The sequence below is a fragment of the Colobus angolensis genome, unplaced genomic scaffold (assembly GCF_000951035.1).
Source record: "Colobus angolensis palliatus isolate OR3802 unplaced genomic scaffold, Cang.pa_1.0 Scaffold57, whole genome shotgun sequence".
Lineage (NCBI taxonomy): Eukaryota > Metazoa > Chordata > Mammalia > Primates > Cercopithecidae > Colobus > Colobus angolensis.
Window position 1 is genome coordinate 6,932,844 of NW_012119265.1, and position 16,508 is coordinate 6,949,351.

At 35.9% G+C, this 16,508-nt stretch overlaps 1 protein-coding gene and 1 pseudogene across 1 annotated transcript in view; both read left to right on the forward strand.

Moving 5' to 3' along the window:
* The window catches only part of KIAA0586 (KIAA0586 ortholog), a 128,801-nt gene that overhangs the window by 91,011 nt on the left and 21,282 nt on the right, over positions 1-16,508 (forward strand). Inside the window, 1 exon segment of the mRNA XM_011961983.1 lies at positions 2,261-2,364. Coding sequence (XP_011817373.1) covers positions 2,261-2,364 — 104 coding nt within the window.
* On the forward strand, positions 3,412-11,741 carry LOC105526072 (annotated as a pseudogene).

Genomic DNA, 16,508 nt, shown 5'->3' on the forward strand with positions numbered 1-16,508 from the left:
GGTGGAGGTTGCAGTGAGCTGAGATCGCACCACTGCACTCCAGCCTGGTGACAGAGCAAGACTCTGTCTCAAAGGAAAAAAAAAAAAAAAAAGATTCTCAGCAGTTAGTCGTTAGAAAAATGCAAAATAAAACCACAATGAGCTACCACTACACATCCATTAGAATATCTAAAATCTAAAAGACTGTCATGCCAAGTGTCGGCAAGGATGTGGAGCAACTGAACTCTCATACTTTGCTGACTGGGAATGTAAAACGATCCGACCCCTATGGAAAAGAGCTTGGCCATTTCTTAAAAAATATACACCCACCATATGAACCATGCATTTCACTCCTAGTTTCTCAAGAGAAACTAAAACATATATTTACACAAAGACATGTACATGAATGTTTATACAACTTTATATTTGTAGTAACCAAAAACTGGAAACAACACAATGTCCATCAACTGGTAAATGGACAAATTGTGGTGTATCCTGTACAGTGGAATACTTAGCAATCCAAAGGCATGAACTATGAATACAAATAATAACATGGATGGTTCTTACAAAAGTTATGTTCAGTAAAGAAGCCATACCAAAAACAAACAAAAAAAATCACTCTGATTTTATTTATATAAAATTTTAGAGAATGCAAACTAATTTATAGTAATAGAAAGCATTTCAGTTCTTTTTGGGGGACGGTAGGAGGTAGAGGTGGGAAGGGCAAGAGGGAGAAGATAAAATGGTGTGAGAAAACTTTTGAGATTGATGGATATGTTTATTGTATTGTCTTGATTGTGGTGATGGTTTCATGGGTTTATAGGTAGGTCAAAACAGCAAATTGGACACTTTAGATATGTGCAGTTTATTGTCTGTTATGTATATCTCAATAAAACTTTCAAAATAAAAGTTTACTTCCTTTTAATTGATGGCTTGTTTTAGAATAAAACTATAAAGTGTTACCAGAAGAATGGGCCTCAAAAAATTCCTTTGTTAGATTTCTTTAGCTGACAGGGACGTATGGTTAGTAATAATGGCACACATTTATAGTGCTAAATGCTGTTCTAAGTTTTTTACGTATTTTAACTCATTTAATCCTTATAACAGCCTAATGAGGTAGTTATTATTATCCCTATTTCATGAATGAGGAAATTGAGGTATTAAGCAGTTAAATAACTTGCCCAAGGTCAAAGCTAGAAAATACCTTACCCAGATTTGAACACAGGCAGGTTAGCTCCTGTGTTCATAGCTCTTATTTGCTGTGAGTAAGCAAGGAAACCACTAGAAACATTCAAGGTCTCAGCAGCCAGAGCCAGAGGTAGTCCTAGTACCCATCTTAGAAATACACACCAAGATAATATTTCCTTCGAGGCAGAAACATACATGACTAACAGCTCTAAACTTGAAAGACCAGAGTTAAGGCTAGTTGTTATTACTGCAGCTTAGAGCTACTCATTTTTACCCCTAGATAAAGAGGATGCTTGTCAAAGGTGCAGTGATTACATTGCGTCCATGTGGACAGATGTTTCAGATTCTTCTATGGTTATGTTTATTGACAAGGGTTCAGGGATTTCTTTTTAAGTTCCTGTTAAAGCTGTTTTCAGGGGCTCCTGTAATAGCTGTTTTCAGGGGCTCTTTATAATTAAGCTCATAAAACAGGAAAGAGAAGAAAGAAAATCACACAATTTGTGATGTGTGATTATGAAGAGTTTATGACTACTGTAAATTTCAAATTTGATTATGTTATAGGTAAGGGAGAGAGATGATAGTGCTTATGATGGAGTGTATGTTTCTTGAATGGCAAATGGAACATAACAATACCTACTCACACTTCTGAGAATTAAATGATGTTACTATATATAAAAACTCTTCGAAAATTGCAGTGCATTATGCAGATTTTCGTTTTATGCAAAAAGTGGTTATATGGAAGAGTTTGCTGCCAAATTAAGTTCTTATCCTGTCTAAATCCATTATATGTATATAAAGTAGTTTGATTCATAAGTAGCTCTGAATTTTCTAATCAAAATAGAAATGACTTGAATATTTGAAATCTGTATATATGATCCAAATCTTTTTAAAGTTTTTTTTTTGCAACATCTTTTCTTTTGTGATATGTACCTCATCACCTATTTATCGGTAGAAGTGCTAATACATAAATGGCAATAAAAAGCAACTAGACAGCAAGCATATTATTAAAATTTTATAAACACTTGAATAATTTGACTTCTCAGATTTTTTAAGTAACTAAAAATATTATGACTTCATATCTTAAATTATTTAGTACCAACAAAAGCGAAATCAGGATGTTAAGCAAGTTGAACACAAACCATCACAAAGTTACCTACATGTGACAGATAAATCTGATATTGCACCATCACAGCAACAAGGTAAGACTTTTTTTATGTAGTAATATAATAGTTTGATACTTGTCTGGATATTGAACAAATATGAGAATTCTTTACTTTTGTATACATTCCACTGCTCTCTAGGTTTTTGTTTTCTTTTGTTTTCTCTTATTTAGTCCCTTTAGATGAAGAATCGGTATTGTATTTCACTATAAATTAGTTTATTCTTTTTACCAGTAAACACTATTTCTAGTAGATTTTTAAAACTCTTAGCTGGTGTCTTTCCTTTACCCTTACCTTTTAGTTCTTGTTCAATTGAATACCAAGGTCTTTTTATCTGTACATAGGTCTGTTTGAAACTATAATATGTTAAAGACAGGAATTATGGCTGTTAATATGCTTTGTAAAGTACATTATTTAGTGCATGGTGTTGTTGACCAAGTATAACTTAAAAACAATTGCCTCTCATGTTACATACTATTGATATGGATGACCTTAACTGTTGTTTATCAAACTTGTGTGGTTACTTTTCATTCCAGCATGCAAGCATTTTGATATTGTCTCTATGTTTCTGCAAGGCTGTTGGCCTCGTGCTTTGTTTGCCATCTTGCTTCTTAGTTATTTACATTTTATATAACCTAAAATCTGAAATTTTACAGTAGAAATTAAGATATCTTCTGTTTAAAAGCTTTCTGCCACAATCCTGGAAGAAGTCTTAGGAATATTTTGAGAAGTGGAATTTTTCTTTTTTGCTTTTATAACTGTGATTTTTATTTAATTTTCAAATAATACTTAATTGAGCAAATACATATCATTGAATGCCAGTATAATTGCAAATGTAACTATGCATTTGTTGTTTTGGGAAGGACCTAAATGAGGATGTGCTCAAGATAGTAAGATTATGCCAGTTAAGGTTTGGGTTTTCACTCTTCCATTTGTTGTCTATTCCCCTCTTGCTCCAAGTTTTCAGAACTTTGTCCTCCTGACCCTTTTTTTTTTTTTTTAACCTCATCATAGTAGGTTAATGTTAATGTACTGTGGAAAATTGCCTATAAAACTCTTTCTTATGGTGATTTAAAAATTAATCATGATAGTATATCGATATGGGCAGATACATGTTTCTCAGGTAATGTGAGAATTTACTTCTTGTTCTTCTACTGAGTCTTCATTTATGAACTATCCTTCACAGTCAATGATAGTTTCTTTAATGTTTTTAAAAATCAATCATTTTTGACGTAAATGAATTTCATTTTCTTGGGGATATTGTATGTAATGAAATAATTATTTTTCTCAGCTGATAGGAAAATATCTCTGGTAAAATGTTAGCTGGTGGAAGGAAGTTTTATGTGGAAAGGGTTTACAACAGTTGGATTTAACACATTTGAAATGTTTTGCGTTGAATTTTACATCTAATACAAAAGTTAGGAGAGCAGACCTCTACCAGCCTTGACTAAGACAAATAAATAGCAGTGGGCTATAAAGAGAGCGTTTTAAATACAGGCCAAGTCTTTCACTCTATAATGATACATATCTTTATACTGAAAATTTCTTGAATGAATATGATTGCCTTGGCAAATACAGTCAGTAATGACTTTTTTTTCCCATAGATTTTGTGGGTTTTATTTTTTTTTTTCTCTGATGAAACTCTGAGACATTGCCAGATGTTCCAGAAAATAGAAGTCAGAGTGCCAGAATAATTCTCTGGAGCTCTCAGGACTTTGGGTGACCTTGAAAGAATTCAGTCCTCTCATACATAGAAACCTTGAAGATAATGAAGGAAATTCACCTTATCACAAGGGAATTAAAACCACATCTTTTCTAGCAGATAAATGCTTCCAAGAATACTAGAACCCCAAATTTTGGCTATTTCAGGGGAAGTATCATGTATTTCACTTGAAATGTGTAGTAGTTTAATATATGTCTACAAAGAAAGAAGCACTAGCAGCTGTTTTAATGATCATCCATTAAAAATTAACTGAAGAATGGTAGGACATAGATTCCAGCACCGTATTGCTAGGAACTTAGTAAAGTACTTAGTTTTTTTCTCCCTTGATTATTACTTTCAGATTTTAATATAAAAGAGAGGAATTCATTGTTCTGACAAATGATATCTTTGAAGCCTTTAAGAGTAAAACGTTTTTATTTGGTATTGAATTTATTGGTTCTATCTTTGACCACATAATACCACTTATCTGATTCTATGTACTGATTAATGTATCTAAGTTTTACAATGAAAGTGCTTTTTTAAAAAAGTATTTGAATAGTCATTTCTATTTTTCCCCCTTTCCTGTGCAAGTTAATTTCTACTCATCTTTTGCTATACAAGTTGACTTTCATCAGTACAAATGAGAGGCTAGTTATAAGTCAATTTATTTGTGATGAGCCCAGGAATAATTAAATTCTATAAAGTAATGTATTAAAATAGTATACTTTAAAATTATTTTCCTTCTTTTTTTCTCTCTAAATTTTAAGACCATCATAATAAATTATCATTACAAAGTCAGACATACTATATACTACTATCAGTCAGTGGGGAAAAAATAAGTCATATGTTTTATGGTAAAATGCTGTGGTAGATTGGATTGTCAAATTTGCTTGAAAAAAATCACAGCACTTTTCAGTTTTTCTTATTTGTAGATTACACATGTTACTCAGAAAATAAGTATCAAAGTGCTAAAAGTAATAGGCGTAATTGCTGTTATTTGTCAAAATCAGTTTACATTTTTGTGGGAAACACAAAATCACAAATGTTTCTTTCTGGCAATATGTCCTGAGTTAAATTCCAGCCAATTTAGCACCTTTTATACTCATATAACTGTGATGATGACTTTAAATGTGTAAGTAGTAGAAAATTCAAACTTATATGTTCTTAGAAGCTATTTTTGACCACATGTGCAAATAATTTTTCTTTTTTAATAGAATGGTGCATTTTTTGCCTTTGTATTTGAAATTTAGCTAAATTACAATAGCGATCAGAACTACAGTTGACCTTAGTAATTTCAAAACCATAGTTAAAAGGGTTTTAAGTTGATTTTTAAAAATCTTAAGATATGATAGGGATTTCAAAACTATTTGTGTAGATCTCTGATAGGGAGGGATTGGGGCACAGACTAATAAGTGTGCCAAAAATATGTGAATGCAAATGTGTAACAAGCATTGTCTGAATAAATGTGTTTTCCACAAATCCATGCTATTATTGATTAACAAAAAATAAATTCACTTTGAAATGTTGCTGAATTTGGGAGTTTTGTTTCCACCTAGGATGAGGAAATTGGAAAGAGTGTCACTTTCACCCTAACTATAATAAAATGTCAGATAAACTTCAAAATCATTAACATTTCTTGAACCTATCAGAGAGCTTCTGATGCAGAGCAACTAAGTAGCCTAAAGTCGAAGGAAAGACAGATCCTCCAAAAAGAGATGAGACACAAGCACTGTCTCACTTGTGACAGAGTACGGTCACAGAAAGAGACACCAGACACCAATCAAGCAGATAAGAAGTATTTGGTTAAACTTTTTAGTGGGTTGCTAAAGGCCAAGTATAGAACCATTGGTAGTCACAGATACAAGTGGAGTTCACACCCACTTGTAGGCATCTTCTACACAGACCTCTAGAGAAAGATTGTGGGGAAAGGCAGAGAGTCTCCCTCACTGGTGCAGGCCTGAATGAAGGGAGTGACTGTCACTGCCAGAAAGGCAGGATGCCCACTTTGACCCTTCTCCTTTAAGAACAAAAGCCTTAAGCCACTGAAGAAGGGCCAACACATCTGTTATTTCCAGGGTATAGGTGAAAACCTATTGTGGCTGGGGGAAGGGTACAGGAAAAAAAGAATCCACTCGTGACGGAGAAGAAGGAAATAGTCTTGTCCCACAATCTTTTATCAGCACTATTAGAAGTTTCTTATTGTTGGGAGAGTGGTTGGAAACTGTCCTGCACAAAATTTGCCAAAGGGACAAGGCAGAATTTAAAATGTCATTTCCCTCCAAATTGATGTATAGATTCAGTGCAATCTCAAAAACATTCCCGCAGGGATTTTTAGGTAGAAGTTGACAAGCTAAATCTAAAGCTCATAAGAAAATGCCGAGGACCTAGAATAGCCAAAATAACTTTTAAAAAGAGAAATAAAGTTGGAAGATTATACTATATAACTCTAAGACTTATTATAAAGCTATAGTAATCAAGACAGTGGGGTACTGGCATAAACATCAGTGGGATAGAATAGAGAATTCAAAAAAAGTCCACACATTTATGATCAGTTGATCAATTTATTTTTATAAATGGAAAAGACAATTCAATGGAGAAAGGATAATCTTTTCAACAAATGGTGTTTGGACAGAGCTCATCTATATACAAAAGAATGAACCTCAATCTGCATTTCACAAACATACAAAAATGAGCTAAAAAATGGATCATGGATCTAAATGTAAAGCCTAAAACTACAAAACTTCTAGAAGAAAATATAGGAGAAAATTTTTCTTTGTGACCTTTGGTTGGGCAGAGATTTCTAAGATATTGCAGAAACTATTGATAACTGGACTTAATCAAAATAAAAATTTCTGTTCTTCAAAAGACAGTGTTAAGAGAATGAAAAAGGACAAATCACAGACTGGAAGAAAATATTTGCAAATTTGCTTTCTGATGAAGTAGTTATGTCCAGAATATATTTTTAAACCTTACAAAACTCAACACTAGGAAAACAAACAACCCAATTTTTAAAATGAATAAAAGATTTGAACAGATACTTCACCAAAAAAGATATTTGTATGGCAAATAAGCACACGGAAAATTGTTCAATATCGTTAGTAATTGGGAAGATGCAAATTAAAAATTAAATACTGCTAAATACCCATTAGGTTGACTAAAAGCAAAGAAACTGATACTACCACGTGTTGGTGAGGATATAAATCAATTCTAATTCTGATACATTGCTGGTGGGAATGAAGAATGCAACATGCACCTTGGAAAACTGTTTGACAGTTTCTTATAAAATTAAACATAAATTTACCATATGACTCAGCAGTCCATTGCCTATGTATTCACTCAAGAGCAGTGAAAATTTATTTTCACACAAAACCTGTGTTCAAAATTTTTAGCAGTTTCCTTTATAATTACCCCAAACTGGAATCAACCAAAATATCCTTCAACAAGTAAATGGATAAACAATCTGTGTGATACATTCATACAATGGAATAGTACTCAGCAATGAAAAGACATGAACTACTGATACACACACAACAGCACAGATGAGTCCCAATTGCATTAAATGTAGTGAAAGAAGTTAAAAGGCTACATACTGTATGATTCCATTTATATGGAAAAGGCAAAATTTGTTGGAAAAGGCAAAACTATAGATATGGAGAACAGGTCAGTGGTTGCCTCGAAGAAGAGTTTGACAACAAATGGCAGGAGGGAACTTTTTTCCATTGTGATGGAAATATTACGTATCTTGATTGGGGTAGTGTCTATATAACTATGAATTTTTCAATGGTTAGTCTTACTGGTTATAAATTATACTTCAATAAAATGATGTACATATTACCGAGTTTATGACACTTCCTTTGCTTATTATGAATTTTCTTAATTAGCTTGTACTAAAAGCTTATCACTTGGGAAGGTATAAAAGGTTTTGTTGTTAAAAGGTGTGTAAATGTGACACTGTATTACATTTATTTACTCTTACATCTTTTTCTTATGTTAACACTTTAGGAGGAGATAGTTTGACATATTTTATAATACATTATATCTTCAATACAATGTAAATTGGATTTTTAGGTGTTTATTTAAAAATACATTCCATTTAGACTAGAAGTCTGAAACATTTATGTTTTAGAATTAATAGTTACTAACTAGAAACAAAGAAAAATTGTATGTGCTAATAAATCTACAGTGGAAATACTCTTGTTTAAAATTTTCTTATTTAGATTTCAGAAAGGGAAGAACTGTCAGCTCAAAAACTTGTGTTTTTCACTGGCACATCCAATATAATGTGTAATCAACCCAGTTTAACTCAGTAAATACTAATTGAGGGCCCTCCGCACTCTATGCTTCTAAGCTTCAATGCCTTTCTGCAGTATCTTCTTTCCACCCAGAGTTTCCTTCTCTCCCCACTTTTATATGCCTACAAATTACTTATTCTTCAACATTCAGCTCCATCTTTGAGTCCTTACTGAACCTCCAATTGAAAACGTCTTATTCATTTTAACCCACTCTCTTTCCCTAGCTCTTTTCTGCCTTGAACATAATCATAATCTTAACAATAGTTTTTGGCTGGGCACAGTGGCTCACACCTATAATCTCAACACTTTGAGAGACTGAGGCGGGTGGATCACTTGAGGTCAGGAGTTCGAGACTAGCCTGGCCAACGTGGCGAAACCCCATCTCTACTAAAAATACAAAAATTAGCAGGACGTGGTAGCACATGCCTGTGGTCCCAGCTACTTGGGAAGCTGAGACATAAGAACTGCTTAAGCCTAGGAGACGGAAGTTGCAGTAAGCTGAGATCACACCACTACACTGCAGCTTGGATGACAGAGTGAGACGCTGTCTCAAAAGCAAACCAAAACAAAAAACGGGAATACATTTACCAGAGATTTGCTAGGTGCGTTCTATGTCATTATTTCATTTATTCATCACAATACCATGCCATGCAGGTAGTTTTGTTTGTTTGTTTTATAGAGACAGAGTCTCACTGTCACCCAGGCTGGAGTGCAGGGGTATGATCGTAGTTCATTTCATCCTCAACCTCCTGGGCTCAGGCAATCTTCCTGCCTCAACTTCCAGGTAGCTAGGACTACAGGTGTGTGCCATCATGCCTGGCTCAGGTAGTTTTATTCCTGTTTTACAAGAGAGAATGATAAGATTCATGAAGGTTAACTAATTTTCCCAAAGCACACAATATAGAAAATGAAGATCTGGAATTCCAGCCCAGATCGACTCAATTGCAAAGCTGATGCTCCTTTCCTTGTGTAATACTATTTATTGAATATGCATTTAACAAATATTTATCGTGTGACTTAACAGCTTGTTGACAAGAGCTGCTTTTACTATCTGTGTATTCCCCAGACTGATTATTTAATATTCCAAAGAAAGTGATATATGGGATAGTTTTGTGATTTGTTTTTAAGATATGTTATCTGTTTCTTATTTAAGAGAGCTTGTTTCCCAGTGTAGCACTGTGGTGATCAGTAAATGCTCATGGAATTGAATTTGATGATTACATCATTTGGTATTAACCCCAAACAACATTTAATTCTGTTATTTAGTAATAAGACGGAAGAAGGAAGGGAAGAGAAAAATGAGAATATTTCATTACAATAATTTTTCCATTACTGTCTCTTTTTAATGTAGACAGTCATGCAAACAGCCACAGTGGACTAATCTAAAGTGATTTTTATTTGCTTTTCCAAAAGATTGATTTCTTTTATAGTATTAACATAAATTTTTATTGTTTGAGGACATAATAGTTGAATAGAGGGTAGGGGCAGCCAAGAATATGCCCAAGGGTAGGGAAAATTAAATCAGCTTAGATATTAGTTCATGGGCAATCTTTTTGAACTTTAGGTGAGAGAGAAAAATAGTGTGGACATTCATTCACTCTTTCTTTTTAAATTGAGATATAATTCACATACTGTAAAATTCTCCCTTTTAAATTCTCAGTGGTTTTTAGTATATTCAAAAAGTTGCTGAATTATCATCACTTTCTAATTCCAGAACATTTTCTTCACCCTAAAAAGAAACTCCATATCTATTAGTAATTATTTTCCATTCTGCCCTCCCCAACCCTATCCCTGTCAACCACTAATCTACCTTCTGTCTCTATGGATTTCCCTATGCTGGACATTTCATATAAGTGGAATCATACACAAGATGTGGTTTTTCTTTTTGGCTTCTTTCACTTAACATAATGTTTTCTTTTAGTTTTTTGGGTTTTTTGTTGTTGTTGAGACAGAATTTTGTTCTGTTACCCAGGCTGGAGTGCAGTGGTGTGATCATGGCCCACTGCAGCCTCTGACCTCCCGGGCACAAGCAATTTTCCCACTTCAGCCTCCTGAGTAGCTGGTTTGGCAGGTGTGTGCCACCATGCCCAGCTAATTTTGTTTTCATTTTTTGTAGAGACAAGGTCTCACTCTGTTGTCCAGGCTGGTCTTGAACTCCTGAGTTCAAGCAATCTGCCCACCTCAGCCTCCCAAAGTGCAGGGATTACAAGTGTGAGCCACCACACCTGGCAACATAATGTTTTCAAGGTCCATTCATGTTGTAGCAGATATCATTACTTTATTCCTTTTTATAGCTGAATAATATTCCATTGTGCATTCATTCTTAGGTTAATCTTTTTTAGCATCCCTTTACATAAAGTACCATAGAAAGTGCTGTGGCCCTAGAGAGATGGATAAAACAAAGCATCTGCTCTCCAGGGATAAAAGGAAGAAAGGCCATTTTGTGAAGAGATGAAGACTGAGTGGTTGTGGCCGCCTGCCAACTTCGAGCAGCAGTCAGCTTCTCCACATAGAACCCAGGAGTAGGAGTCTCAGAATCGAATCTCTTCTGCCTCCCCACTTCTGTGAGATTTTTTTTGATCTTCAGCTACATTTTCGGCTTTGTGAGAAGCCTCATCATCCAACACAGTGGCCAGCAACATTACCGACAAGACAGAACCTCACTCCATGAACTCCCGTGTGTTCATTGGGAATCTCAACACTCTTGTGCTCAAGAAATCTGATGTGGAGGCAATCTTTTTGAAGTATGGCAAAATTGTGGGCTGCTCTGTTCATAAGGACTTTGCCTTCGTTCAATGTGTTAATGAGAGAAATGCCAAGGCTGCTGTAGGCGGAGATGTACAGCTCCTCTTTTGACTTGGACCATGACTTTCAGCGGGATTATGGTGATAGGGTGTACAATTACCCAGCCCGTCTTCCTCCTCCTTCTATTGCTCGGACTGTAGTGCCCTCGAAATGTCAGCGTGTATCAGGAAATACCTCATGAAGGGGAAAAAGTGGCTGCAATTTTAAGAGAGGACAGCGAGGATCTTCCAAGTCTGGAAAGTTGAAAGGAGATGACCTTCAGGCCATTAAGAAGGAATTGACCCAGATAAAACAAAAAGTGAATTCTCTCTTAGAAAACTTGGAAAAAAATTGAAAAGGAACAGAGGAAACAAGCAGTAGAGATAAAGAATGATAAGTCAGAAGGGGAGCACAGCAGCAGTTCCATGAAGAACGATGAGACTAATGTGAAGATGGAGTCTGAGGTGGGTGCAGATGACTTTGCTGAGGGGGGGTCCTGCTGGATGATGATGACAATGAAGATTGGGAGATGACCAACTGGAGTTGACCAGGGATGATGAAAAAGAGGCTGAAGAAGGAGAGGATGACAGAGACAGTGCCAATGGTGAAGATGACCAAGCACATAGTGGGGTTTAGAAATCTTACCCCATTATTTCTTTACGTGGGTGCTTGTCTAAAATCAAATTTTTCACCAGATCCTCTCCCGTAGTATCTTCAGCACATGCTCACTGTTCTCCCAATCCTTGTCCTTCCCATGTTCATTAATTCATATTGCCCTGCGCCTAGTTCCATTTTCACCTCATTTGATCCTCCTAATAGTTTTGTTAAGTCTTACCCTGTAAATTTTGCTTTTAATTTTGATACCTCTTTATGACTTAACAATAAAAAGGATATATAGTTTTTATCAACTGTCTCCAAAATAATCTCTTGTTATGCAGGGAGTACAGTTCTTTTCATTCATACATAAGTTCAGTAATTGCTTCCCTAACTGCAAAGGCAATCTCCTTTAGTTGAGTAGCTCCTGAAAGCAGCTTTGAGTTAGAAGTGTGTATATTACACCCCCACATTAGTGTGCTGTGTGAGGCAGTTCAACACAAATGCAACAACGTATTTTTGTGAATGAGAGCTGGCATGTCAAATGCATCCTCTAGAAAAATAATTAGTGTTATAGTCTTAAGATTTGTTTCTGGAGTTGATACTGTGGGTTATTTTTGTGAACACCCTGATGTTTGGGACCTTTTTTTCTCAAAATAAACAAGTCCAAATTAAACCAGGAAAAAAAGAAGAAGAAGAAGAAGAAAGGGGTAGTTGAGAAGGATAATTTCTTTAAAACACTTCATCTCAGAAATAATTTGTTAGAATACTATGAAATATGAAAAGACAAACATCTTTCTATAATTATACTGTCAACTTGTCACCTTTTTCTTATGGTGCTGAAAAATAAACGTGGCAACAAGTGTGTTAGGTCAACTTGCAGATTGTTGTTATGTATATACATTTCTTACATTTTGTGTGAGGATGTTTGGATGAGAGAGGCATAATCCATATGAGAAAAAATATTTCCCTGGTATAATAATGGATTTTTAAACATAGGTGATTATTTTAACTGTTCCAGTGTGAAAGGATTTATACTTTTGATTTAAGAGATAGAATATATATATGCATCTCTCTCTATATATAATGTCTATATCTATGTCATATATATATATATATATATATATATAAATCAAACAGACAAATGTGTGTAACTAAGGATGATCCCTCACAATGAGCAAAATGCATAAAGGATTGACATGGAAAATCTGTTAAATAAGACATTGAATATTATGCAAGGATTTCTATAACATTTTTACTTGTTGGTACTAAAAGTAATTTCCTGTTCAATATAGAAGCATTTTAATTGTGGAAATTATTTAATTTCCTTTTTGTGGAATCAGTTATACACCGTATATGGAGAGCTTGGGTTTTTCTCGTCTTTTTGACATTAAACACATCTCACCAAAACCATACACGAGGATTGTTTTGAAGACTTGCCAGCATTCCAAAAACCTCTTCAACCCTTTCATTGTTCTTAACCAGATTTCCTGAAACTTGACTTTAAAGTTTTTATTACGATTTTTAAAATAGAAATCAAATTGATATAAAATATAATTTAAACTATTAGATCAATCAGTAGCCTTTTTATTCAACAGCTATTACAAATAATTTAACCTTATAATCACAGAGGTAAATATAGAGTTGATAAAAATCTTTACCTTTTGATATTAATGAGGTAAATACTTAAGACTTGGGAGCAGAGGAACCATCTCCAGTTCAACAGAGCCAAAGGTTGCGATCACAATTAGCAGTAGCGTCTGATCTTACTTCTAGTTGAACATTATTATTGTTATTATTACTATTATTATTATTATTATTATTGAGATGGGTCTTGCTATATTGCCTAGGCTGGTCTTGAGCTCTTGGGCTCAAGTGATCCTCTCACCTTGGCTTCCCAAAGTGCTGGGATTACAGGCATGAGCCACCACTCTCGACCTCAGTATTATTTTTATTATACCACAGTGCCCTCCAAATTAACTGCAAGTTACAAATGCTGTCCTTCTAATCAACCTAGCAATCATTTACTAAAAATTTTTTAGTGATTTTAATTTTATAGAAATTAGGCAGACTATTTCAATCATATAACAATGAATTATTCCACTGAACCAGTTCTACCATTTTTGTTCATATAATGAAAATAAAAAGAGAAGCTTGATTATTTTCAGTTCAGAATACATTACCCTCAAATAAATTCAGGCCAGAGATGCAGCTACGCAGCCGTCTAGTGTCATAAAAAAGCAATTCACCATTGAGTGATCTCTCCATTCAGAAGTGTGCAGTCTTAATGTATGGCTGTGAGAAACTGTTATTTTATGATCTTTTTATTAAAAGCTTGACTGAAAACTAAAATAAATTAATAAATTAGAACAGGGAAGTGATATAGTCTTATCATACATGTAGGATGAACCACTACTAGACTGTTAGTCTATAATACTGTATTCCTCAAACTTTAACAGACATAGAATTTTCTGGTAGTATTTATTTATTAATAAAATGTAGATCCTAAACTGATTGTTTGCCTGTGGTGGGGCCTGGGAATGTAAACATTAAACTAGTACCCCTGGTTATTCAGATGCAGAAGTGGGAGGACCACCCTTTGAGAAACACTGATTAAGGACTCCCGTTGTTTTTGATGATTCTGTTCTTCTATTTAGAATTAGAGGCACTTTGGAGACAAATTGCATGAGCTCAAATCCTAGCTCATTTGTTTACTAGCTGGTGACGCTGGACAAAATACTTAACCTCTCTGTGCTTTTCATGTCTGTAATGTAGTATAGATATTTCATGGTAATTAAAGACATAAAATACACTTATACTAGCACCTGACATATATTAAGAGCTATTAAAGTGTTAGCTTTGCTCATTGTAACCTCTGCCTCCCAGGTTCAAGTGATTCTACTGCCTCAGCCTCCCAAATAGGTGGGACTGCAGGCTCATTCCACCACACCCAGCTAATTTTTGTATTTTTAGTAAAGACGGGGTTTCACCATGTTGGCCAGGATGGTCTTGATCTCTTGACCTGTGATCTGCCTACCTTGGCCTCCCAAAGTGCTAGGATTACAGGTGTGAGCCACCACGCCCGGCCCTGAAAGTGTTAGCTTTTATTAGCATGACTGTTTCTAGGAAATCTCTCCTTTTTGAATACTCATGTTATAATCAGCTCTCCTTTAACAGATAGGAAATGAACCTATATTTGTCCTAAGCTTTAAAGGATGCTGGTGAGGAAATGCTAAAGATGGCACATGTTCAATGTAGTGTTAGGGAGATAAATTAACTTTCAACGAAATTGTTTCTTTTCAGTGAATATATTTAAGATTATATGTATAAGATATATCTTAGGGACCTGGGCAAGATGGCTGAATAGGAACAACTACAGTGTGCAGCTCCCAGCGAGATCAATGCAGAAGGTGGGTGATATCTGCATTTCCAACTGAGGTACCCAGCTTATCTCATTGGGACTGGTTAGACAGTGGGTACAACCCACAGAGGGTAAGCAGAAGTAGGGTGAGGTGCTGCCTAACCCGTGAAGCACAAAGGGTCGGGGAACTCCCTTCCCTAGCTAAGAGAAGCCCTGAGGGACTGTGCTGTGAGAAACGGCGCATTCTGGCCCAGATACTATGCTTTTCCCATGGTCTTCGCAACCTGCAGACCAGGAGATTCCCTCAGGTGCCTACACCACAAGGACCCTGGGTTTCAAGCACAAAACTGAGTGGCCATTTGGGCAGACACCGAGCTAGCTGCAGGAGTTTTTTTCATACTTCAGTGGTGCCTGGAACACCAGCAAGACAGAACCATTCACTCCCCTGGAAATGGGGCTGAAGCCAGGGAGCCAAGGGGTCTACCTCAGTGGATTCCACCCATATGGAACCCAGCAAGGTAAGATCCACTGGCTTCAAATTCTTGCTGCCAGCACAGCAGTCTGAAGTCAACCTGGGACACTCAAGCTTGGTGCAGGGAGGGGCATCGCCATTACTGAGGCTTGAGTAGGCGGTTTTCCCCTCAGTGTAAACAAAGCCACCAGGAAGTTGGAACTGGGTGGAACCCACCATATCAAAGCCACTGTAGCCAGACTGCCTCTCTAGATTCCTCTTCTCTGGGCAGGGCATCTCTGAAAGAAAGGCAGCAGCACATCTGGTGGGTGCCCCTCTGGAACAAAGCTTCCAGAGGAAGGAACAGGCAGCAATCTTTGCTGTTTGGCAGACTCTGCTGGTGATAGCCAAGCTAACAGGGTGTGGAATGGACCTCCAGCAAACTCCAGCAGACCTGCAGCAGAGGGGCCTGACTAGTAGAAGGAAAACTAACAGAAAAGAATAGCATCAACATCAACATAAAAGGACATCCACGCAGAAACCCCTTATGAAGGTCACCAACATCAAATACCAAAGGTAGATAAATCCATGAAGATGAGGAAAAAACAGCGCAAAAAGGCTGAAAATTCCAAAAACCAGAATGCTGCTGCTTCAGAGGATCACACCTCCTCACCAGCAAGGGAACAAAACTGGACAGATGAATTTGATGAATTGACAGAAGTAGGCTTCAGAAGGTAGGTAATAACAAACTCCTCCGAGCTAAAGGAGCATGTTCTAACCCAATGCAAGGAAGCTAAGAACCTTGAAAAAAGGTTAGATGAATTGCTAACTAGAATCACCAGTTTAGAGAAGAACATAAATGACCTGATGGAGCTGAAAAACACAGCTCAAGAACTTTGTGAAGCATACGCAAGTATCAGTAGCCAAATTGATCAAGCTGAAGAAAGTATATCAGAGACTGAAGATCAACTTAATGAAATAAAGCGTGAAGACAAGA